This window comes from Sinocyclocheilus anshuiensis, unplaced genomic scaffold (assembly GCF_001515605.1).
Source record: "Sinocyclocheilus anshuiensis isolate Anshui unplaced genomic scaffold, SAMN03320099.WGS_v1.1 scaffold784, whole genome shotgun sequence".
Classification (NCBI taxonomy): domain Eukaryota; kingdom Metazoa; phylum Chordata; class Actinopteri; order Cypriniformes; family Cyprinidae; genus Sinocyclocheilus; species Sinocyclocheilus anshuiensis.
In genome coordinates this window covers 186,280-213,989 of record NW_015554160.1, presented here as the reverse complement: position 1 = coordinate 213,989, position 27,710 = coordinate 186,280, and the positions used below count along the sequence as shown (strand labels likewise).

General features: G+C 38.2%; 1 protein-coding gene across 5 annotated transcripts in view; it reads right to left on the bottom strand.

Moving 5' to 3' along the window:
- The window catches only part of LOC107670839 (sodium/calcium exchanger 1-like), a 114,186-nt gene extending 86,597 nt beyond the window's left edge, over positions 1-27,589 (bottom strand). For 2 of the 5 annotated variants that reach the window (XM_016463614.1, XM_016463610.1), the window contains exons 1-2: positions 9,997-10,336; positions 6,897-8,743 (exon numbers count right to left, since the gene is read on the bottom strand). In XM_016463614.1, the coding sequence (XP_016319100.1) occupies positions 6,897-8,716 (1,820 nt within the window). In that variant the 5' untranslated portion in view covers positions 8,717-8,743; positions 9,997-10,336. Of the gene's footprint in view, positions 1-6,896; positions 8,744-9,996; positions 10,337-27,533 lie in introns of those variants that run through there. The other 3 variants (XM_016463612.1, XM_016463613.1, XM_016463611.1) reach the window with 3 other exon arrangements.
- Between the last annotated feature and the right edge of the window lie 121 nt (positions 27,590-27,710).

The window sequence follows — 27,710 nt, the reverse complement described above, 5'->3', positions numbered from 1 at the left end:
GTTCAGTCACCGACTATGCCATACAGTTTCAGACTCTAGCTGCGGCTTGCGGCTGGAATGAGGGCGCGCTACGCGCGCGATTTCTCGAGGGACTGCATGATGTCATCGCTGATGAATTAGCGACTGTGGATCTTCCTCGAGAGCTGGACAATTTGATTAATCTCGCGCTCCGTGTGGAGGGCCGTCTCAACCGCCGCTGGCAACGCCGTCGATCCACTACTCCGTGGTGCCACCTGGAGTCCGTGTCATTCGATGCGGCGAGTACACAGTCAGCTGATGTTGAGCCCATGCAACTGGGTCGTCTCCGGCTTACGCCGCAGCAGAAACAGGAGCGTTTAGCTCAGGGATTGTGCCTGTACTGCGGCAAGGCTGGCCACTTTGTCCTTCAGTGCCCGTTAAAAGTCAGGGCCCACCAGTGAAGCGGAGAGTCCTGGTGGGCGCCTTTCCCTGTTCAAGCTCTCCAGCAACGCGCACTCAGCTGCCCTTTCGACTCTCCTTCCAGGGAGGTTCGCACACTGGCCACGCCCTTCTGGATTCGGGGCCTGAGGGGAATTTCCTGGATTCTTCGAATATATCCGTTCGGCCAAGAGGCTGAGCTTGCGTCAGGCCCGCTGGGCACTTTTCTTTGGCCGATTCAACTTCACCCTCTCGCACCGGCCAGGGTCCAAAAACATTAAGCCCGATTAAGAAATCAGGAAGGGGGCCAACACTTTTTCACACCACTGTATATACACATATCTACATATATATTACATGCAATATGCATATATAATACAACGTAATATAAATATTATGTAATATATAGTACATAGGCATATTATTTTACATATATATCATTATATTATATTATATTATATTAATTATATTATATCTAAATATACAAGAAACAAATGGAAATCAAGATTTTGGCAGTACATATTTAGGTATAATATAATATAATATAACAACCTTTTATATATATATATATAATCATATATATATATATTTTTATTAAACTATAAAGCTTTTATTTATAATTACATATTAAATTATATTGATATTTTATATATACATGTATCCATTATCAATATCAATAGTTAATTTAAATAATATACTTACATTATATACTGTATCTGATCTCCAGATGTGGCATTTATTTCTTAAGGACAGGTGACAAATCCCTAAGCCCTAAATATTAAAGTTCTTAAGAGTGATAGAAAGCAAGCAAGGAAGAAAGAAATGAAGGCAGAAAGCGCTGATAGAACTGAAAGGGGACTGGAGCGAGGGTGACAGTGACAGTATGTCGGGGTGTTCATTAGTGAGGCTTGACTCAGCTCTCGGGGTGAGTGAGGGTTCAGGATATCTGACAGAAACACTCTCTTCCCACCTGCACAGGAAGCTCGTGCGCTAATTGAAACATCACTGTTAATAACCCTCTCATTTCAGACGCACACTCTCTGCCCAGAATGCAACATTTTTCATGCCACTGTCAGAGTGAGAAAAAGAGACAGGAGAAAAGCAAGGAAGAATTTGAGGAGACCAATATAAAATCTTGGTTAATACTGGTTTCATTATTAGCATTTAATGGAGTGTTATTATACACAGTAACATATTACAGGCTTTATACATCATTAAGAACAGTAATCAGCTGCACTCATTACTTTTAAATATCATAATGGCTTTCAAATGAATAAATGACACTTCCAGGTGAAGTGTTTTTTTTTTCTTTGCTCCATTAGTTTATGGAAAATAATATAAAATATTTTTTTCTGCAACGTTTAGTTGAATAATATCACTCTTAATTGTCAATTATGAGACAGCTAATAGCCTTTATGAGCATTTAAAGTGTGTGCAAGTAAGTGTGTGCAAGCATGCCTATGAGTGTGTGATCGAATGCATTACTGCATTGTGTTACAAATGGCACGTTGCAAATCTTGACGGCCCACTCACAAAACAATGAGACATTCACAAGTGTTTATAACATTTTATCGATTATAACTGCAGAAAGTCAGTGATATTAACTTGCCAATTTTGTGATCTCTTAAACACATTTCTCTTAATTTTGCCTTTTCTGTGCTTTAAGGGGAAGTCGTGGCCTAATGGTTAGAGAGTCGGACTCGTAACCCAAAGGTTGCGGGTTTGAGTCTCGTACCGGCAGGGATTGTAGGAGGGGGGAGTGAATGTACAGTGCTCTCTCCCACCTTCAATACCACGACTGAGGTGCCCTTGAGCAAGGCACCCTCCCCGGGCGCTGCAGCATAAATGGCTGCCCACTGCTCCGGGTGTGTGTGTCTTCACGGCTGTGTGTGTGCACTAAGGATGGGTGTCACGTCACTTTCACTGTCACTTTTAAAATATTTTGTTACATTTTGAAGATTTTTATAATTTTTAGACAGTTAAATCTGGTGAGCAAATATGGCAGTTCAGTGCTGATGAGCTTTGTAATTTGAGTCACAATTTATTAAAGAAATAAAATAAAACAAAAAATATATAAATATATATTTTTCTTTAATCTAAAAAAAAATGAATAAACAAAAAACGCAATAATTCTGACTAAAAAAAAAATATATATATACATTAAAAAATTCTAATATTCAATGATGACTGTTAGTACAGATACATTGCATTTCTAAAAATCGATTCCAATCTTGAATCTTGTTAAAATATTTTGTCTGTGTAACATTAAAACTTATTTGAAAACACACGGTATATGCACAATTTAATTAAATTTAAAATCGAACCAAATTTAACCAAAATACTTCTTACTCATAATGGTGTGAGAATGACCCCTGCATAGGATCGGGTGCGTCCCTTACACCAGTGTGTGTGAGCCTGTGTCTGCATGTGATGTTTGAGTGTGTGTGCTGCGTGAATGTTCTAGTTATGCTTTTTCCTGCAGCTGTTATTGGCTCTAATGAGAAAGAGCAGATTAACACTTCAAACCTGACCCTGTCTCTCTCTCTTTCTCTTTCTCACTTTACCCCCTATAGATTTCTCTCTCTTTGTATCTATCGCCCTCTTCATCTCTCTCTTCCTTTTTCTTTACTTCCTGCCAAAAAAAAATTGGCACTTACCAAGCAACAAATGGCTTTGGCAGGTAAATAAAATTACTTGCCATTTAGGCAGTAAGTCAAACTGCAAGAATGACCTTCACAAATGTTAAGTCTTTTAAATAAAATCACCTAGAAAAAGAAAACATCTTTTTAATTTGCAATTTGTGCATCTCCTAAAAACTTTTATTTTCAAAAGTTTATCTATGACAACCTTGTTTACATTTTTGTTCTCCAAAACACAATGTGGAGACATAAAATAGAAGAGCTAGAACTAATATGCAAGAAAAAACTATTAGATATTTCCTAAATTAATATTAACTATAAACTATTTACAATTAGCCTATTGTATTTCTAGAAGAAGAAAAAAAATATATAAATAGAATAAAATTAATGAAAAATTTAAATTCATGACCTGGTTGTTTCAAAACATAGCAAGATGTCTACCTAGACAGCACTCATTGGGCATCATAGTCTGTGAGGCTTAAAATGCTGTCTATGTAGGCAGCTAAAAAGGTTTTTAAACCCAGATTTGGTGTTATATTTCTTCATCAGCTAATCTGTTCTCAACACATTTCTCTCTCCCTTATGTTTAGCCTTAATTTCTTCCTTCTTTCATCTCATTCTGAGCCTGTCCAGCGGAACGGTCTGATGATTAAGTTGTCAGATACAGATACAGATGCCATTTGTCATACCATTTTATTACTTACACCTGCATGCTTTTTGTATTTACACACACATAATCCCATAAAGTTGTTTGCTTTATCTGGCCTAATGCTGATCTTAAGGACATCTTACCAATGGCTGCTTTAAATTGACATATACTACATCAACATACACACATAGACACACAAATACACTTGGATGACCATGTGCAAACCTGCAAATAACAGATGTACAAGCATTAGCATGACTCTCCTTGCCACCCACTGCCCTGGCATTTCATGAACACAAATGTCAAATTGCCAGTTAGAGCTGATAATGCAGTGGTACTCTGAATCTGTGTACACTGTGACTCTGTGTGTTATATTTTATGTCTGGCAAATATTTCTAAAGTGGGATCTGGTGGAAATGAATATAAACCAGGGTTGAGCAAAATTCAGAACTGAATAATTGGCATCCTTTCAGTGTTACGTTGGAGTAGCCACATCACACAAAGCTGAATTGGAATTGGAATGACAGGACAAATGAAGGAAATGAAGTGTTCTTCCATTCAGATCCACAAAAGTTAATTTATAGAGTAGGATTAAATAGATAAACTAAATACACATTCATAAAAGTGAAGTTTTAAAAATCTATCTGTCAGTAAGGTCTACAAATCTACAAAATATTTTTTGTTCAAAACTTTAAAACAAACCTTTGTTGAGTCAATATTCAAAATTTCGTCTTGACAAGCTTTGCTTTTCTAGTAAAAAATAAGAGTTGAATTTTGTTACATTTTAAATTGCAATTGTGCATTCTGTTTGATACATCAAATTAAATTATATTAAAATTCAGGAGTTGAATTTGAAAGTTAAAGTCATTAAATGCAAAATGCATGAATGACATTAAATTCAACAACCCGATACCGTATAAAACACTCATCAGCAGGCTCAGGGAGAATCTGTGAATTTTTTCAGAATTTTTTGTGCTCATTTCAGGGGAAATCTGCAGTACTGTATGTATTGTGAGCCGAAAGAATAATCAATAAGCCAAATATTTCATGAGCAAACGAGCAATGATCAGGGGATGCGTAAGACATTGTGATTGACAGGTGTTCTAGCTCTGCTGAAATCTGCTTATCAGTTAATGCCAGCGCTCCTGACTCTCGGAATAATCCAATGGGAGCAAAGAAACTACAGGCCTGCGAGGAGCTCAACTTTAGTTCTGTGTTTTCTCTTACAAACGGCGACACTGAAATTAGGGTGGAGTTTGCCTCTGGCTCTGGGATGTAGATCATCTATTTTCTCATTCCCTTTTTCTTTTTTTTCCTCTCTCTTTTCCAGAGCAATCCATTCTGCCTTGCATCTGGGTTTTGTTCAAGGGCATCGCAGCACGATGGTGCTTCACAGCCTTGTCTCCCTCCATGAGATCTGGCCTGGAATTCTTAACATCCTATGACACCACCAAAACACAACCATTAGACCCAGAAGCCACCACAATAAAGGGCATACTGAACTGATATTTACCACATGAGTTTGAATCTAGATGATCTACTGTGTGACAGTGAGTCCACACAATCCTGTGAGGAAAATAAAAGTCGCGTGTCTGCAAGCACATCTGTGATGTTAACAGTTTGGCACTAAAGAGAGATTTTGGCAGTGCATTCTTCTTTCACTGACATCCAGAATGTTTCTAAGCGTGGTCAAACACTGTTCTGGAGTGAATAACTTTCACAGGGCTGTATTTAGTAAACCGAGCATCCAAACGGTTCCAAAAGGGCTCAGAAAGTGCAATGAATCATGGTCCTGCACAGTGAGGTAACCCTGCATTCCAACCTTGTTCCACACTCATATTCAAGAATGCTGAGATAATGTTCTAATTATATGTTCTGGAAAGTTTTAAGATCCCAAGGAAATCAAGACATCAGAGTTCTTGAATGCGCGTTGAGCTGCAAGCGGCCCCAATCCTGTCTATAGTCCTGTATAGCGCACTACACACCCCCTATCCCTTCATCATTTCATTACAGTAGTGTTATTAAAATCCACGCACAGCTTTGCTCTATGGAAAGTATGCAACAGGCCAACAGGCCACTAAAAGTCTGACCCTCAACATCTGCTTTGAATCTGGTTAAAATATACATGGCCTGTTACAATCGGTCAATGTGCTTGCCTAACGCCTTGTATACCAGGGCAGATGGACGGTTTTCTGTTTTACCGTATGTCTTATGCAGATGGGTTGATTATTCACTTTCAATAACCTTTGCTCAGAGACATGTTTGCGATAGCTTTGAGGCTTCCCTCTCATGTCAAGCAACAGCTTGTCAGCAAACAACAAAACACACTCGCACTAAGATCTGTAGCCTAGAAAATTGATATTGTCATAATGGCATGACAAATCCATGGGTCACATGGTGAGGAACCTGTGCAAACCCTGTTGAAAAAAAACTAGCTTAAACCATTCTGGCTTACTGGACTTGGCTGGTTTACATTAGTCTCCCAGCCTGGTTTAGCTAAAGTGCCCAAAGCCCCCCTAAACCAGCCTGACCAGGACTAAACAAGACCAGCTAACAAGCTCAGTCTGGTCTAAGATGTTTTGTTTTTCAACGGGGAATATACTCATGAGATTAGCAACACACATGCATGCATCATCTCGAGAAACAACAAACTTGAGTCAGAAACTGTAGTCAAAAGCAAAAAGACAACTCATTAAACATTTACGAAGATTACACGAAGCAGTCGATAAAATAATAAATAAACAGGAAACAAAACAGCAAAACATCTGCAAACAGAACATCATAATCATTAACATTCCCACTGACTCTCAGGAAGCAGGCTTTGAGGCTGAAATATAAAGAGAGAGAATTGTGAAAGATACATAAAAAGATGGAGAAGAGAAGAAGATGAGAAGTAGATATGGGGAGTTTCTTTTTGATTACATCCTCCATCGGCTGCTCTTTGCACATAATGCTTCGGACATCACGGTGACATCACAATGATGTCACACAGCAAAATACTTAGCATCAAGCATGCTGCTCCATCAAGCACATACAATTCAAAAACATCTTACATGCATTGCATTCCTGTTCTGACAGGGCACTATACTAACACAAATTAAATTCAGACTCTCTCACACAGTTCTTCTTAATTATAATATTTTAGGAGTGACCCATCAGGACAGGAACCCCCAAAAAAAACATTTTACTGTAAATATAAGACTATGACTTACAAGATTTCGTCGTTTTGGAACTCCAGAACACCATGGGAGTCTTCAAAGTCCTCTCCCCCTCCACGCGCAGTTCCCTCAATGGTTTTATATGGCAGTGACACCACCCCACGGGCGCCAGACGTACGCAGTACCTTCACTTCCATGACACCCACACTCTCACTAATGTGGGCGACTGGCTCTTCAAATGTGAAGATTCCAGCATGGTCATCGTCAAAGATGGTGACTGTTGCTGTAGAGGGCACACCGAGCGTTGCGATGGTCTCCATGTGATTGGCTTCAGTGGTCTCTGGCTCATCACCCTCGTGGAGCACACGGACATTGCTGAGGTGGATGAGGAAGTTCTCATCCTCTTCAAAGATGTCATCGTCAATAATTCCAACTCGGATCTCCTTTTGCGTCTCACCTGGCTTGAAAACAACAGTGCCTTCTGTGAATTCGTAATCTGAGCCGGCGTTTGCGGTTCCATCTTCTGTGCGGAATTCCACAGACACCGTCTGGTTGAGATCGCCTCCACGTCGGATCACATTCACCGCCACGGTTCCACAGTTTTCCAGGCACTGGTAAGAGCCAGGGTCAAAAAAGATCTTTGAAATCGGGTCATTCTCTCCAGTGTCACTGCGCACCTCATGCATGCTCACTGCTTTACGAGCTTGGTCCGCCGCATGCTTCTTCAGAATGTTACCTGCTCCGGTCATTAAGCGGGTCGCTTGGCATCGGTAGAATGCACGGCTCTTCTGCTGCTGGCTGAGCACCTGGTAATTAGCGAGTTCAATCAACTGCTCCACCTCTTTATCGGGATGTTTCTGCTTCAGTTCCTTCAGGATCTTCGCCATTTCACGTCTTGCTTCCTCCTCATCTAGATCTTTGTCCTCCAGTTCCAAAGCCAGAGTTCCATCCAAGAAGTCCACTGTGTGAGAGTTCAGCATCTTCCCGTCCATCTCGATATCCACCTTGGATGGCAGAGGACGGTCCCCCTCCGTCTCGATGATCATGCCACGGTGCTTGCCAGCTCGGTAGCGCTTGTAAACATACTTGTAAAACAGGAGGCGGCGGTCAGCGATCCAAGCAAAGACCACGCAAATTGGAAAGAAGAAAAGAGTAAGAAGACCTTCCCACACCTGGACGACGCCCGGCGAGATAACAGCCAAGATCAGGTAGAGCCACAAGTAAGCGAAGATGCTCCAAGTGGCGGTGACGAAGAAAACACGCAGGTGTTTCACTTTGCGATGCTCTCCATCGGGCACCACGTAGACACAGAGTCCAATAATGACGAACATGTTGAAAGCTGCACTGCCGACAATGGTAGAGGGTCCGAGGTCACCAGCTTCAAAGTTATGGCCGCACACTTCAATGACCGAGAGCAGAATCTCAGGAGCTGAAGACCCCAGAGCCATGAGGGTGAGGTTGGACACAGTTTCATTCCAGACGCGTACAGTTGTAGTGGTCGTTTCACCATTGGGTTTCTTAATGGTGATCTCCTTCTCCTGAGAGGTGATGACCTCAATGGATGCCATGAAGCGGTCAGCAATAATCGAAACTCCCAGAAACATGTATACCATTGCCACAAAGTAAACCGTGGCTCGGGCTACCTTGTCTCCAAACGAAGGGTTTGGGGGCTCCCACATCGGAAGGATGACTCCTGGGGCACATGTAACTGACCCACCACAGCTCAAAGACTTGTTGGAAGGAGAACTATGATCCTGGCTGTGGTCTGAAGCATGTTCCGCTGTCACATGGTGGACGTTGTAGAGCAGTATCACCATGATGACTAGACACTGAAAGCTCAGGAAGAGGCGTGGGGAGGTGTCACGATGCCTCATCGTTCCTTACTCGGCGACAAACTTCTGCTATAACAGAAAGAGAAAAGGGGGATGAAGAGAAAAATAGATCAAGCAGCTATTGAAATGAAACCAGGACACTGATCACCAACAAGCACCGACACACGTGTTCTCAAAAACTGTTGCATTATTACGGCATGTCTGACACTGATTCAAGGCTGACATTTTTGGAACATTTCATCAGCATTTGCTGAAAGGCACGTTCCCAAAATGTCAGGTAAAAAAAAAAACTCATTCTGGAGCATTTGTACATGATTATCTATTTGTCAAATTTGTTTATCAATTCAATCATCAGGTTCATTTCAACAGAATGCATAAACAAGTCCAGATGCTCCCTTAAGCCTAGCTCCCTTAAGTGCTCAACGACATTACATTCTGCTAGCTGTTTCTCGCTATTAGTCCAGAGCAGTTGGTTCCAAAAAATAATGCAATGAAGTTCAGGTTGGGACGCTGCATGGTGCTTGATTGCAAGTAAGCAGACCTAACTTAAAACAATGCCTGCAAAATGCATCATCATACAAAGGGTGGCAATCGGCCCCTGAGGCAAGAAGAAGAAACACATATCATGGTGCAAAACACATGCATGGACACAAACCCACAGTGTCACACACACTCATATCTGCAGTCATCAATGGGCATAGTGCACAGCAAAAGCTTGCATACATTACTCCCACATTCATATGAAACCAAAACCACTAAGCTTTGAATATGCCTACATAAGAATGTAATCATACGGATTTCGGTAGCTTTAACTAACGTTTAACCTCGGTCGGAGGTTACAGAGCGCTTTAATTCAGCACTGCTCAAATCTCGCTAACATCTACCGCAACCTACTGCTCTCATTCAGCACCTCTACCCCATCCACTGATTAAACATCTGTTATCCCACAACGTACACGATGCGACACGCATAATTTCTTATTTGGGTGCCCTTATTGTTCGGATAAACGTTGGCTCTACGGTTGCCTTAAGGGCTTTCTTCGTGATGTGCTCATAGAGCGCGGGGGTTCTTGCAACCAGATCGTGTTTAATACAACTTTCACGTGCACATCAGAATCCCGTAAAACGAGGTGAAGGCGAACGGCCGGTTAAAGCATCATCCGCGGGCCACTGCGGGTCACTCAAATGGGTCACTCTCCGTAATGATGATATGAATATGATGGTCGGTTTGTCGGTGGCCCCCTATTAATCCTCGTGCAACGATATCGCCAGCATAGCTACATGCAAACCCATAATATATACATATAAAGAAGGTCCTCTTACCGTAACGGTGTTCCGTGAAGTACTCAGTCTGTGGGAAAACGGCAGCAGGAATGTTAACGGAGACAGTGCGTGTCGGAAGCCGTCAGTAGTATCCCAGCTCGCATTAGTTTAGGTTTTTATATAGGAGATGCAGGAAAGATTAGAGACCCACGCGAGTATTATATGGACCCTCCGATTTCCATACACGCGTGTTTTTCCCCAAACAGACCCGTAGCGATCAAATATCTGATGCTTTATCAGCAAATCTGAGAGCGCTGAAATGTGCGTGCGTGTTCTTCCTCATTCTTCCCTCTCTCGGCTGGTTCAGTGTGAGGGACTGGGTGCGTGAGTGTGTGTGTGTGTGTGTGTGTGAGAGAGCGTGTGCGCGCGTGCCGCGGAGCCTCGCGCTCTGTGAGTGGGATACGCGCTCTGCGTTCGGGAAGAGAAAGAGAGAGCGGGATTCTGCTTCAACGTTTCTCTTTTTTCTCCTCTCCCTCTGTTGCCCTCTCTTACAAACATGTATGAACGCAAACGGTCCTTTATCCGTGTTACTGATGATCAATGAATGAATTATCAGTCACGGTGACCACGTGATGCAATACCGGTTTCATTTGTAGTGGTGTAATACATCACACACTCGACATCTCATTCATTTTCTATACTGCAACCTCTCCAGCCGGCTGTGAAAACCACACCATTCCATGATGAACGGGTTTGTCTGCAAGTACTGTAGTAAAGGGAAATCACACTCATTCCGCGAATCAGTTATTTAGGTTCAGCACGTTTCATTAGATTTTTTAATGTTCTTCTGCTCTATTAAAATAACTTTTCCCACAATTAGGCTAATTCGAAACAAATATTTCAAATAATTAACAAAAAAGGGCGTCCGAAAGAGATGATATGATACTCAGTTCAATAGGTCAGTAATTTGTTGACTTGTGAACCGGATTATTCAAATAGAATTTTAAATTTGCTCACTAAATGATCCGACTCAAAAGAACGATTCGTTAAATCGGACATCGCTCCTGAATGGATATATTAAAAAAATTTTTTTTTATATATATACTGTATATAGTTGTGGTCAAAAAATATTACTGCACATGATCTAGAAACAAAATGGCAGGTCATTACATATCTGCATCAAAAAAAGGAGAGTATTTTACAGTAATCTGTCTCTTGCTTACCTACTGCCTACCCACTTTTTTGGTTTGGCTGCAATAACACATTATGTCAACAGAGGCGCCATAGAGGCATGAAGCTCTGAATTAGTACAGCACAGGTGAGTATTCACCTTTGGTGGTCTTTAGTGAATTGCTACTCTCTTTTTCTCACTCACTCAAACTGTTAGATCATTATATAGGAAAAAGCAAGCCTTCAGTTCAGAGTCAAATAAAACAAAAGAATACATAGAATTAAACATCAAAACAAACATCGTTTAAACCAACAGTGAAAACATGCATTTTACCTCAACTGATTTTTCCTCTGTGGAATCAGAGAGGTGTGGCAAATAATGTCAGACTTGTGCAAATATTTGCTCGGGCTCTTTTGTTTGAAACAATTTGTGTCATTCATCTGCATTTGGCTCAGACGTGTGCTTTATAAGGCCACATCTGACACCCAGAAGAGCTCAGCCACAGTGATGCAACCTAAACTACTGAACACACTGCCACACACACAAAAAGTTGCGTCCATGCAGCTCCTCAGACACCACTGTGGTCAGAGTAGAGGACGCTGAGCTTTGCCACTAATGTAAAAATAAAGTTACAGTAGTTGTTTTTTTCCCTCAATAAATCTAAAGGTGAGTTAAAAAAGAAGCAGCAGCTGTTTTGGCTTTGCTCAGGTGCGGTACAGCATGGCCTAGTTCTTGTTCATTTTGGCTAGAGGGAGATGTCTCTCTCTCTTTCTCTCCTTCCCTCTCACTGCTTCTCTACTCGTCCCTCATTCGCCCTCACAGTCTCTCTCATTCTCTAGTGTTGATCCAGCAGTTTACTGCCACAGTTGAAGCAAACCTGATGTGTAAAAATGCCAGTTTAAACTACCATTATCTTTTTCACACACACAAATAGATGTAATAGTTTTCATACAAAGACAATGATATTTGTAGTACCCAACCTTCACACAAACCTGTTGACATTACTAGATCAAACATGATTTATGAGCTATTCAAATAGTACAGAGCACTTCAAATGTTTTTGTCACTATATTTCTGAAGACATTTTCACAAACTTGGGCAGTACTATTTTTTGTTCCATTGGTTTCCATTCATATGCATGCAAATACATGAGATCAGAAACGCAAGCTCATGCGAATTCATATCACGTGAAGACATATGACCAATAGAAATAGAACAGTCATAGAATAGTCATGCCATGATCTCATAGCAGAATTAAAACGCAAATTTTAGGTTAAAGCTGCAGGTTTTGCAGGATTCCCCGTTATTCCTGACGTAGTCCAAGCTCTTTGCAACGGGCGCTTTATCACTTCAAGCAGTCGCGTCCATATAGACACGGTGTTGCGCTGCGCCGCATCCAGTGTAGGAAATATCACTGATTATAATCAACGGGCTCTACTGTCTTTTTTGCTTTCACTCGCGTCCTGTGTAGACACGGTGGCAGACTAATCACTTTCACACCAAATATAGGCCTACTTAAAACAAACACCAGAGACCGCTTAGACAAATGTTTCACATACTGAGAATGCTAACCTAACATATAAGTATATAAACCATAAATGTTTAAAACCCACTTAGGCTACCTCTGGGCGATTCATGATCATGTAGATCTTGAACCGCACGCTCGCACCAGAAAACTACTAATTGGCCAAAATGCTTCGTTTGACATTTCGAAGATCATCTACTCTTCCCTGTGGATTACCTCTGACCTACTTTCTGTACGATCTGAATTTCTGCGTATTGAATTTTAGAATATTGAATTTGATGTTCCGAATTTCCTCTTCATCTTGAAAACTTGAAGCTGAGATTTTAAAAACTGGATATTTGAAGTCTTAAGATTTCAGAACAAAAAATTCGCTGTTTGAAAATGCATGTCTATAAAACTCTGCCATAAAAATATTCAGTTGTGTTAAAGGGGTCATATGACAGTATGTGAGGGGCGTAACATTTCCGTCTCACGCTTGAGGTATTCGGCCAATCACAACGCATTGGATAGCTTGCCAATCACAACACACCTCGCTTTTTCAGACCGATGAGCTTTGTAAAAATCGACGCGTTTCAAAAAGGCGGGGCATAGAGGAGAAACAATAATGTACAGTATGTGGAAAATAATGTTTTTTAACTTTAAACCGCATAAACACATTTCATTACACCAAATACACAAAATAATGTTCTTTTTAGCAGCATCATATGACCCCTTTAAATTTCAAATGTTTAATATTCGTTCAAAAAAATCTAATTCTGAACTGTTAAATGCCACATAATATTCAGTTTTGTTAAATGACACTTGTCAATAATTAAAATTTGCACAAAACAAATTCTATTTGTTTTGTCATATTATAAGCTACATAAGAATCTAACATTATATAATCTGCTAATTCTGTAATTGTATAATTCTGTTTTAGGCCCACAGGGAACTTTGCAAAAATGAAAGCTTACTCATACTGAACAAAGGGTGAAAAGGCCAACCGCTGAATATAATTACAATTACTGAGTAACATTTTGTTGACAAACTGAAAAATGCAAAAATTCTGTCAGAGTGCAGAGCTGTTTCTCTCTTTCATACACTATTGTCATATGATGAAGCCCATATTCTTTGATAACAGTACCCTAATCTGCAATAGACTGCAATTAAACAGGGAGGGGGTGTTCTCATCTCTTAACATGACAGAAATATTTCCTGTCTCTCTGATAACATTTGATAACTTAACCAGGCTCTTCCTGTCAGCCAAGTCTCATAACTCTCAGCTGTCCTCTTCACTCTCCCACCTTTTCCACTCAGCAGTTTCATCTCACTCAGACCTAATATGACACAAAACCTGTTTGTCTTCTGCGCTGTTGGTGACATGCTGACAGTGAATATGTTCTGTGTGTGTGTACATGTGCGTTTTCTCTTCTTTATGGATGAAAAAAACCTATATACATCTCTATGTCTGAGCAGTGTTTGATATTTACACTTATGTAAATATGCTACTGACACACTGAAGCATTACCAAACCAAGAACATATATTATACTACACATTATATTACATTGTATTTGTGTCAGTGAAATAAGTAAAACCTCAAGTTATGGTTTAAACAGGATTGTTAAAAACTAAAAATGAAAATTGTAATCATTGACTTGAATTTGTGACAAAATGTTGAGGTTTCTCTTTCACCAAAACGATAAAAAAATAAGCATTGGAAATGTTTTAATTTAACAGGTAATCTCTTACCGGACCTGGCCACAACGGCAGAATAAAGGCCTGTTCTCACCAACACAAATATCTGCGAAAATCTGTTCCGTGATTTGTCTCATCAGACCAATGCATATAAAGGGACTGAATGAAAATGCAAATTCACTCTCAAACAGTAGGTGGCGCTGACAGAAAATCAGAAATATCCTGTTTACCCTGGTAAACAAAGTGCTGCCCAACTTTCCGTTTATGATACCCTCTTGATAAGAGTTTTGGATTCTTTCTCTGCTATTCATTGTTTCAATATATTCCGTTTGTGAGCACCACCAAGTCGTAGTTTTTCTGTAGCAGCAGCTCAGGGCATGTGACCAAAAATGCAGTTCCCAATAATTGGCCTGATTTCTTTGTGGTGCAATTAAAAAAATGTGTCTGTTATTGCTCCAAATTTATGCACCAAATATTTGTATTTGTGTGAACAGGCCTTAAAACTTTGATAAAAACATAAACATGCACATAAAATTTCAGTCCGTTCTTCACAATAAGGTACTGTGTGAAAAAGAACAGCCTAGACATTGAGCTAAATAACTCCTCCTGTGTTCTGAAGTAAAATAACAATCATACAGGTTTTGAAAAACTTGAGGGTGAGTAAATGATGCCAGAATGTTCATTTTTGGGTCAACTATTGCTACAATCACAAGTGTAGCCATTAGTGTGCATGTTTGAGGTTCAGTGGGTCTGGCTTTGCCTTCAGGGGTGTTGTGCGCTGCTCTTTTTGAGACCAAACCGTGTCGGCAGCACAGAACGCCACAGGTCATGACAGCAGTCACCACACTGGAGTCATTCTGCTCATTCTGGACACGCCCGTGTGTCAGTGTGTGTGTCAGTAGATATGTGTAAATAATCAGCAAATGAATTATATTGCTTTGAAACATCACAAATTATATACTGGTATTTACTGGTATAATTAACTGGTATATTTATAAGAGCTTGTCACCTGACTTTGACTCTCATAGGTTCACCTGCTATAACCTTTTGTACATTAAGGTGTACTAATACTAGGCTATATTCTTCAGGGGTAGATATGGCACAAATACCTTTACGACTAATGTTTAGGGGTACAGTGGAGGTATCTTTGTGGGAACTGCCCCAGTGGCAACGTGTACACAGCTGTTCAAATGTTTGGGGTCAGATATTTCATTATTATTTTTTTATTTTTATTTTTTTTAAAGACGTCACTTATGACTACCAAATCTACATTTATTTGATCAAAAAAAGTTATTAAAGTAAATATTAGTGGAATATTATTATAATTTAAAATCATCTTTAGCATCACAATATCCCTCAGCAATAATTCTTATATGCTGATTTGGTGCTCAACAAATAAAAAATTCTAATTATTATCAACATAAAAAAAATAGTTGAGCTGCTTAATATTTCTGTGGAAACCATGGTACTTTTTCAGGATTTTTTGATTAATAAAAAGTTTTAAAGAACCGCATTTATTTTAAAATGTATTTTCTGTTGCCATTTCAAAATCTTTAAACTCACTTTTGATCAATTAAATACAACCTTGCTGAATAAATATATTAATTTCTTAAAAAAAAAAAAAATGTACAATTTCTGCAAATTTTTCCAGACATTGGTTTTGTATATTGGTGTGCACAAACTATGTCTGTTGTCATACATATGTATGACTGTTTATATGTTTAAGAGCCAGTTAGATAATGGAAACAAACATCTATGGCCACGTCCCAGAAACAACTTGATTATATGCCATGCAGTTTGCATCCAAACAGTTTATAACATTTTCATTACTGCCATTCCATTAAAATGTGACAGATTTTTTAAGTTAGCTGTGAGAGTTGCCAGTATTTGAGTAGGAATTGAGTTTGTTCAAGCACACCCAAAGACAAGCCAGCAACACAAACCAAACCGATCCAGCAGGAGTGTACTCAGCTGCAAGCAATTTGAGCTCAGATCAGCTGTGGAGTCATGGGATTTAGTATTATTCCAATTACAGGGTCATTGTGTGTGTGTGTGTGCCTAACATCTGTACTTGAACCCCTGCCGTGACTTTGAGGCTTTCTGCCAATATGTTCCATTAAGACTAACAGTAGCAATTAATCACTGCTGATGTCTTTTGTCACATACTGAGTCACTACTACCATCAAATAACCTGCAAAAAAGGATACAGTCTAAAATATTAAACTGAAAACATAATATTTCAAATCCAGTACAGGCCCAACAGAATCTATAGGCACACATTGTACATATTTGCATGTCTGTGTTTACAGCATAGTATTTCCCAGTACACACCCGCATCTGTTCCCAAAGGGTCTGCTCCTATCACTGGAAATTTGACCATTACTGTGGCCAAATCTGTAAAAACACTTGCAGCTACAAATATGACATACAGCTATTAATAACCCTGCACTAAACCCAACACTGCAAAAATGATTATTAATTTTATTTTTAGCTTGTTTTCCAGTAAAAATAGATAAACATTCTTAAGATATCAAGACTTGTTTTCAATTAAGTTTCTTTTTCTTACCCCAATGACAATTAGTTTTTTCTAGTTTGAAACAATGTGTTGGGAAAAATACAGATAATTCAAGATATATTCTCCAAAAACAAATCTAATACAGTTTTGCTCCTCAAGTAAATTTATTTTGTTTTTCAAGATGCTATTTTGTACTTGAAAATGACAAAGAAAATTACATTTACTATGCACAATCCATTCCAAATAGTTTGTGAGATAACAATTAGTGTGTCCAAAAATCATTGAACAAAAAATGGGAGCAACCTGTAAATTCTAGTTAAATAGTCTATAATAAAGATGTATGTGGATGAAAGGATGAATTGTTATGACTTTTTAGTATGTCCCAGTGCTGGCATACTTTTTACCTACTCAAAAGTATGTGCTTGGTCATTACAGTTGAAGTTAATATGTGATAAATATGCAATTTGCAGACCAAATCTCAGATATCTTTACACATTGATATCTACTACACTCTTAAAAATAAAGGTGCTTGAAAGGTTCTTCACAGCGATGCTATAGAACCACCATTTTTGGTTCCACAAAGAACAATTCAGTCAAAGGTTCTTTAAAGAATCATCTCTTTCTTACCTTTTCATAATTTGAAGAACCTTCTTTCGCCACAAATAACCTTTTGTGAAACAGAAAGGTTCTTCAGATGTTAAAGGTTCTTTATGGAACCATTTAGACAAAAAGGTTCTTCTGTAGCATCGTGAAGCACCTTTATTTTCAATAATGTAGTTGCAAACAGTCACCATAATGCTTGATTTACGTCTCCATGTGTATTGCTTAATTCAATTGTAGATAATAATCAGCCTTCTGCAAACATATTGTTTAAAAACACAATCATACAGACTAACAGATAGATGCTAAGCTCATACAGAAGCTAACCTCACAGTATCTCTCACATTGAGAGTCAGTGAGATGTCTTATTAAACACAAGAAAACTTCTGGATGTGAGTCAACTTTCTCCACTTTGCAAGACATGCAACATGTGTATATGGACAGACTTATTTATTTTTACTCAAGATCTTGCATATGATTATTTGCTCTTTTCATGTACCCTCAACCTTTTAACCTATGCGAATATGATTGAAAACACCAAACAAAACACTCAGACTAGTTTTTTGTCAGATGTCTAAAGTGGTTCAACCAAAGTGAGGAAATGACTGTTGATTAGCTGATGGCACCACAAGAATACACACATAACCAAACTCATGACTCGCAACTATCTTGAGCTTTGTGGTCAAATGCAGCAAAAATTAAGGCAGAAAAAAATAATTTCATGCTTTTAAGGGCACATTTGAAAATAAAATTGGCAAATAACAAAACCTTATATGTTGCTTGTACAAAAAAGTCAGAATACATGGCTAGAAATATTTTTTTTTTTGGGCTTGGATGGTATAGTTCTGGCTAATTGGGCCATGCTAACCAGCCAAACACTGACCCTCAGGAGTGAGTCAGCATGACCTCCTGCCACCACTGATGACCTCCCTGTCCTCTCTGTGTGACAGAAATACTAAGAACCTGCTCAGGAAACAGACTCAATGAATGTGGGAGAAAAATAGTGTGTCCGTGCATTTCATACCTTTGCTTTTTTTGACCTTAGCCATCAGCTAAGCTATGTTGATGGTAGAGCATTAAACATAATCAGATCACATTTTGCAAATATTTTCTAATAAGTAAATGCACCTAACTTATATTTAATTTATTTACTGATAGAACTATACACTTTTCTCTTCTCCATAATGTATTCACATACACCTACACAGTCCATATGACTCAACAAAACTAGGCCTATATAAATTTCACTGTAATCAACAAAGCATGTCTATATTGCGAGGACCATACAAACCATGTTGGTGGGACCAACACTTGTTCAAAGAATAAAATAGAGTTTTATATAAAAATCAGTTGAAGCCTTTTCATCTAGACCTGTCAATCATGGTATAAAAGTAAACGTTGTTTTTTTGAACTTTCGATTCATCAAAGAATCCTGAAAAAAATGGATCAAGGTTCCCACAAAAAATATTAAGCAGCAGTGTTAAGTATTTTCAACATAGATAATAATAAGAAATGTTACTTAAGCACAAAGTCAGCATATTGGAATGATTTCTGATGGATCATGTGACACTGAAGACTGGAGTAATGACTACTGAAAATTCAGGAATAAATTATATAAAAAAAATAAAAAATAAAATAGAAAACATGTTTTAGTTGTAATGATTTTTTACAGTATTACTATTTTTACTGTATTTTTAGTTAAATGTAGCCTTGGTTGAGCATAATGTTAGTGTAAGTGGCAGTTTATCTTACTCCCATCACATTTCTTTCAATATTATATTGCACTCTTAAAAATAAAGGTGCTTCACGATGCCATAGAAGAACCTTTTTGTCTAAATGGTTCCATAAAGAACCTTTAACATCTGAAGAACCTTTCTGTTTCACAAAAGGTTCTTTGTGGCGAAAGAAGGTTCTTCGGATTATAAAAAGGTAAGAAAGAGATGGTTCTTTAAAGAACATTTGACTGAATGGTTCTTTGTGGAACCATCTACTTGCAAATCATAATGCAAGAATGAAAGACTAGTAGAGTAGTGAGAGCCTCATATAATGCCTCAGATTATGCAAAAGTAACAATACCGAATCCTATTAAAAATAACAAACATATGATATATATATACACACAGTGTATATAATATATTTATTATTATTTTTTAAATTGTATTGTGTTCACATTTTCATTTAATACATGAATGAGATAAAAGTAAATGTGATTCTGATGTGATTTGCTTTGCTATTGACAGGATTAAATGGAAAAATAAATCATTTGTTTACAACTCCATTAACATTCCCTAGCAACGACCAGAAAGATGAAACCCATATACACTCATGCAAATACTCGCATACTCAGGTCTTTCTATTCCAGCAACTTTATAATAGACAATCCATCAACCTAACAGTCTCATTGCCTTTGATAATTGCTGTGTGTGTGCCAGCATGTGCATGCGAAACAAAAAGAAAGAAAAGACGGAATAATGGGGACAGAACTCAAAGCCAGCTGCGGTCTGTCATGTGCAGAAGGGACCAGAGATGAATAGAAGAGAGAGGAAGATGGGACGAAGGGACGGATTTCTGTGCAACTGTCTGCATGTGTATGCAGTGTTGGGGAATAACTAGTTACATGTAACGGCGTTACGTAATTTAATTACAAAATAAATGTAACTAATCAGTTACAGTTACTAAGAAAAAATGTGTAATTAAATTACAGTTACTTATGAAAATGTTAACGATTACAAAGGGGATTACATTTGAATATTTACACACATCCACATACAGATTTAATTGATTTCTTTCCCAAATTGCACTGACTACAAAAGTAGGTCATTACACTTGAATCAAAACGCGATATGGACTAGTGACTGTGAATATTAAGCCGCAAAAAGACAATATATGAATTCTGCACGTTCTGCGTGTCTGTGGAAATCAGGCGCGAACTGGCCATCTGGAGAACCGGGACAATTCCCGGTGGCCTGGCAGCCGATTTGGCCCGCTATTTTAATATTATTATTATATAGTTGCCAGCCGAATGTACTAAAGCAGCGGTTCTGAAAGTGTGGGGTCATCAGTAGAAAAAGAAAATAAATAAAACAGTTAACAGACAAAGGGGGTAACTTGTAATCTGTAACCTATTACATTTCCAAAGTAACCTTCCCAACACTGTGTGTATGTGTGAATAAAGGGCAGGGGGTTGTTGAGCAGAAAGGTTTGAGTGGGCATGCAGGACCACAGGAGCTGTCAGCTCCGCAGGACACGTTGCACTGCCGTTTCATATTTATGTAGGAACGTTTAATGGTCTCGGGCTCGGCTACTTAAAAGGTAATTACCATAATTATCAGAAACCCTCTCGTTTAGCATGACACGGGAAGTCGTTTGAATGACGTGCAGTGCTCACCAGAAATCCAGCACATTTCTTGGAAACATTTGCCTTTGTTTGATCACTCATCATATGAAGAGTGAGTAGAGTTCACGGGTCATTCGTCAAGATATGGAGAACAGACTATTTTGCGATTTTCTGTAACGTACAATGATCTAAAGTAAAGCTTAGTCCAGCATGGTTCAGTCAGGTAACCTCTAATTGACTGGACACATACTGAGGGCCTAATGCTAATATTCAACAGAAATCAAAGACTGTGATTTAACATACTGTCTACATTCTGTGGTTATACAAATTAAGGCAGACACACATTGAATAGAACTGTTAACAGGAGTGTTATAATGGCATCAAGTTTTTGTTCTTAACCTGTGTCGGCCTCTTTCAGAGAGACTCTAGCCTACGCTTTCACCTCCTTGTGAATAACACCCTGTCATTAGCATAGCGATTATGAGCATAAGCATGGGTAGACTCTCTTTACCTGTCAATCAAATAAACTCTTATTGTAAAATCTTAGATTCTACAGGTGCAAGAGGCTTTTGTATGAAATGTGAGTTGTGTTTGAGAGAAAAAAAAAGCATAGTTCTAATACTATTCTAACATTTTCCCCAACAAGATGTGAATTATGTTGGGGTCTGACCCCCCTACACTCTAAAAAATGCTAGGTTGTTTCAACCCAACTTTGGGTCAAAATATGGACTAACCCAACTTTTGGGTTAAAAATTTCATGTAAAAATTTAACCCAACAGTTGGGTTAGTCCATATTTGACCCAAAGTTGGGTTGAAACAACCCAGCATTTTTTAGAGTGTAATTAAGTCTTAAATCCCCTCAAAATGTGGGGGTCTTGTCATATTCGTTTTGCATACAAGTACGTGTTTTAACAGTGTTTTCAAATAACATTTGGGTAAACCCTCTAAAGTGTTCATCTGAGGAGGTTACTATAGCAACAGTAGGCTGCTCAAACCCTGTGCATTTGTATCAATATCTAAAAATTATCTTCTTTGACTTCAATTAGGCCTTTTGACAGTGCTTGTTTATACACTAATATTCAAGATATAGTCTATGAAAACAACTCTTAATGTTTAAGCATTGTTGCTTCTCAAGTAAATTCATGTTTTTACTGGATATTTTTACTGGAAAATTAAACAAAAATACTCATTTAGAAAAGGATTTTTGCACTACACATCACCAATACATATAAAAAAGCCCCTTTAAGGTACTGTTACATTTACTGTTGTTCTAGGGGTGTGCGATATCACAATTTTTGATTGTGGATGATTAAAATGTCTCCACAATCTGCTTCTGAAGAAATATCTGCAGTGCACATTCTATCAGTTGCAATTCTGGCACCTCCGTCTCAATATTCAGTACAATGCGACAGATCACATCAAATAGTAACTAAGCGGTCGAGTTACACTAACAGGAAACTGCACTTCGCAATCACAAAAGTAGGCTACATTATTTGCATGTGCTTTAAAGCCTTGCCGGTTAAACATCTCATTCGCGCGCTGTTCTGACATGCGCTTTTTCTGAGCGCGTACATCTGAAGCGTGTTCAGACTAAGAAGCCTGTCAAACAGCGCCTGATTACTGGACTAAGTCATAATTCATGTCTGATTGTGCTAATACTGTTAAAAACACATATAAACAGTTGCTTATGTATAAAGTTAAAGTAAACAGTTGAGAGAAAAACGGATGTGCCTGTATATTAGATGCGTGCAGGTCTTAAAGTGACAGCAGACTAATGGTGCTAAACATGCTGCCGCTTGTCATTAAAGGGATAATTCACTCAAAAATTAAAATTCTGCCATTATTTACTCACCCTCATGTTGTCCCAAACCTGTATTAATTTCTTTCTTGTGCTGAAAACAAAAGAAGATACTTTGAAGAATGTGGGTAGCCAAACAGTTGCTGGTCCCCACAGGGACTTTGATAGTAGGAAAACTAGGGACTAGCAACTGTTTGGTTACCCACATTCTTCAAAATAACTTTTATGTTCAACAGAAGAAACTCATTCAAAACAACTTGAGAGTACATTAAACTATCTCTTTAATGTTAATAAAACAACAAAACACAAAGTAAAATCACTCACTGCTCTTGACTGAAGAGCTTTAATACAAGCCACAACATAAAAGAGGGATCACACACCACCGTTCAATCAATACAAATTGATTTATTTTCTTTAACAAATATAACAATAAGCCCAAAACAGAAAACATAAGTCTAGGGAAAAATAGAGAAACAAAAGAAATAACAACAAAATAACAGTAACAAAATCCTAAAGCTACATGATACAAAAAACGTATAAAAAGATCATATAAATCAGAGCGATGTCACATTCTGGTCAAGAGCTGCTCCTGGGAGAACTATCCCTCCAGGAGTGCTAACCTCAATGAACAATCTGAAGTCCCTATATAGTCTACACCCCTACTTATCATTAATTGATTAATTAACATGGGGGAGTAACACAAAACTCCCACAATCTGCCACCAACAGGTAAGGAGAACACTCAGGGTCGTCACAGTCTCTTCCTGGTTAAATAAATGAAATGAAATGAATACAGTTGCTTTAGTAAGAATCATTGTATAATTTATACAGTGAAGTGTATATAGTGTTTAGTATATATTTGTTTATTCAATTTCTTGAATGCAGCTGCTAAATATACCTACTGTACCTGAAAAATAAAGCACTGTTTGTTTTATATTATGTGTATTTGTAATGTGTATCTTTGTTCTAATTTTTTTAATAACAAAGCTAAAATAATGACAAAGATTTTTTTTATCTTCACCCACTTTGGCCTAAATATCTGCCATTCTTTTTTATTTTACATTTTGTTATCTTGTAAGGCTTTGTTAATAAAAAAGGGAAATTATTTTACTCAGGCTCAGACTTGCAAAATAGTAAAACCAACATGACAAAGATGTTTTTCTTTGAATGTTCAAAATCCAATCATTTCAACAGGACTTCACACACCCAGATTTCACAATGGGTTTAAGTTGGTCATGTAGATTTGCCATGTTGACCAACAGAAAACTGATTGGGTTGAAAATTACTTTGTGTGACCTGTGCTTCATACATTGTTACACTGTAGACAATCTACAATAGTCATTTTTGTCTGTGTAAATTTCACTGAATTTGACAGCTCCCTTGGGCTAGAATTTAAAATGTGTCAGTGAGTTGACGTTAGCTACAGTAACTGCACTAGTGGCACTTTACTGCACCTAGAAAATTACAATTAACAATTGCAATTTAATTAACCCCTGAAAGGTTTTGAATAAGTCACACACTGATTACCAGACTAAACCAAAACCACTCTTAAAACTACTCAAGAATCACCACCACTGTTCACACATCACCAGAAGCCTATCCCAGCACTAACCCCAACATTATCTCTGTAGAACTACACTCCAAACTCAGGGCTAGAATGTATGCTGTTTTTTGAAAGGTTGCTGGTTCAAGCCCACAAGGAATGCCACTACTGTGCTCTCCAAAACAACCCCTTCACTTCCTAGTCTTGATCAACAGCATCCCTCAACTTAAGAATTCAGCAACGAATTACAAAACACTCAAAAATCTCAAAAATGTGTGCGTAGAGAAACTGATGTTCAAAGCACGCCACATGGACATTTAAGCTCTTGTTATTCTCTCACAAATACAGGTACTTTCCAGATGGTCCTCAACAGTTTTTAGTGGCTTCCAATCAGATCAAAGGAATGGAAAATTAGCCTAGCAGCTCTTCTGATATTACAAATCACACAGGCACATATTCTCATGCATACACACGCACACTCTCAGCTGGAAAATATGCAGAATGAGAAGTTAAGGAAGCAGAAACAACAATGATCACAGCTCATCGCCAGCTCTCCACTGTCACAGTTCATGCCAATCAATTCTCAAACCAGTGAACAGCTAACAGCTAACCTTTTCCCTAGAAAAAGGTTTCTTCAGTTACCTTTTGCCTAGTTAGGATCTTGCGAGAAAAACAGAAACTACAGTTACCGTTACACAATGCCATTTTTTCAGCGAGTATCTCTTTCTTTGTTGACATTATCTGTCTTTTGAAGGGCTAACATATCAAAGTTTCCTCATGGACATTTTGCCTCCCTGTGATTGAGAGTGAGGGGGTCACAGCTTGTGCCTGCAGCTGTGATTTCAGAAGAAACAGCACCATGCTGACCGGACCGCACAACAGAGCAACCGAGCATCAAAACAACACCTTTCTCATCAGGAGATGGGGCAAAAGATATCTGCTCAAAAGCCTGGAAAATGGCACTCTTCATGAAGACTGTTTCACAAAATTGTTCAACATTCCATCAATATACTGTAAAAAATTATTGTAATTTTAACTGTAAAACTGTTAAACACAGTAAAATACTGTTAAATATTCACCACCTGTTATTGTGGTGGTTTTTAATATATGTTAAAGGTACAAAAATTAGCACTGTGGCCTTAATTCAGCAGAAAAGGGCTGCAGGATTTACCAGTTTAAACAACCTGATCTCATGGCAATTCTTACATATTTTACTAAGTGGCTAATTCATATGTGTTTCTGCCTCACTTGTACGAATTCGTACGATTTGTGAAAATTTGTACATACGTATTTTACAAGGTGGCAAATTCGTAAGAACTCGTACGAAGGACCAACCCTAACCTAATGCCCCTAAACTTACCCCTCACAGAAATTATACAAAAACGCAGTGTGGCTGTATGAATTTGTATGAATTAGCCACCTCGTAAAATACATTTGAATTGGTGAGACAGCAATTATAAATTACAGTTTTAAACTATAATATTTACAGGTTGTTCTGTAATTATTTACATTTTTACTGTATTTTTACAAAATAAAACCACATCTGCCAGTGTTTTCCTGTAAAAACTACAGGATTTTTTAAATATAATGTACTCAGCAGAGATGTATCGATATTACAATTCTGGTTGATATCGATTAACAGATAACTATTTTCATGCTATGCTCAATTACTAATAAATGGCAGATATTAGAATTCTATATTATTTTGTCAAAACAATAAAATGAAATAATAAAATAAAAATACAATTTGCTAAAGATTATGTTTAGAAGCGTTATTGATTTATTAGTGTTTTTAAGATTAAATCCAAGGGATCATCAGGTGAAAGCTAATCTAAATGTAAAAATAGTGAAAACGAGCATGTGCAATTAAATATCCAATATCAACAAAGGATAAATCTCTAATATTGGCCAATAACTGATATGGAACCAACATCTCTAATTTTGAACTTTTCTGCTTTTGGCAAGCAACTGTACAACATCAAGCTTTTGTCAACATCTCACTGGAATGTTTGGTCTTACAAAACCCACTAAGCTGTTTAGCAGAGTTGATGTGAATGAGGCTGTTTCTTGACTTACTGAAAGTGTCTGTATTCTCATCTCAGGCAGCACTGCTTTAATTTATCCACACAGGGCTTCCCTCCACTTTAAAGTGCTAATCGTGTCCTCTCTTGACTGCTTTCAGCTTCAGTAAAGAAGCTAGAGCAAGAATTACAGAAAATGTTGAAATTAGCTTACTGTGACAATATGGGACTGGGCATGAGGAGGAAGTGTGTTTTACAGTAAAAAAAAAAAAAAAGAGGAATACAAAATATTGCTCCACGTTGGAGTTGAATAAAAGAGGCTTTATGTAACACTTGGTTGCACAGAAACCAAAGTAATTCACATTAATATTGGGACACCAGAGAACCTGCTAGGTTATTTCCAGGGGCGGTGCTGTTGTTTCAGGGCCCAAAACAGACATGACTGAGAGGTTATGCTGATTTAGTTAATGGAAAGATTTTCGTGAAAGACATTCATTAAAATGAGTCAAGTGTATTGCGTTCCTTTCTAGTTACTACACACTCTCATATTCGTTCTGCAGTCACAAAAATGTAAAAACAACATACGCCGCTCATATATGCACATTGATATTCATGACAGGAAGTGGCTGTGTGTCAAATGGAGCTCACAGTGTTATCATTAACTCATCGTTGTGTCTTTTGAATTCTGTATGACTTACTTTCTTCAGTGGAACACAAAAAGAAAAATTATGAATTCCCAAGCTCTTTTTCGATACAATGAAAGTGAATGGTGACCACGGATGTCAAGCTTGATTTATGACAAGAATTTTTTTTTTACTAAATAATGAAACATTTCAGCCTGTTCTCTTCACAAAGTTATTGTATGACTTCAGAATATAGTGCATGAGTCAGCTTTATGTGGCACTTTCAGAATGACCAAAAAAGTAGAAACACGCACATATACATATTTAAACACTTCATACCACTGTCTAATATGCAGTCAAGTCCACAGATTTGGAGTTCATCTTTATCTTTGATTTTTCTCCGACTGAGAAAGCGGCCAAGGATAAGGACATTATAAAGAAGCAGAAAACAGAAGTTACACAGTCAGCGCTCAGCTGCTGCAGTGAGACACAAAGCCGAGCTCATTTTAATGAACCCAGAAAAAGACATGAAAAAAGATTCCAGCAGCAATACGGTGCTTTTCTTTTTTTCTTTTTTTTTCAGGAACAGTGACGCAAAATGAGAATGAACTTCACGCTGTCCAATATGGCTAACAATAATGTTCTCTTCAGGCCTTGAAACAGCCTGACTGGAGGCAGCTGACTGGACTTGCGAATACAGACACAAAACGTCACTCAAAGCGCAAATTTTGCTGTATTGATGGAAAATGACACAGTCGGAGTGTAAAACGTGTGTGAAATGAGTCTCACCTGCCATGTTCAGGACAGCTCTGCAGGTTCCCTCCTCACAGCACTGGAAAATGCCTGGTAAGATATGAGTACCAGTTAGTCACTGGAAAATACTGAATCACCTGCTTAGGTAATATTTCACGAATGGAGTGTGTGAGTGGGGGAAGTGTGAGTGTGTGTGTGTGGTGATGGAATCGT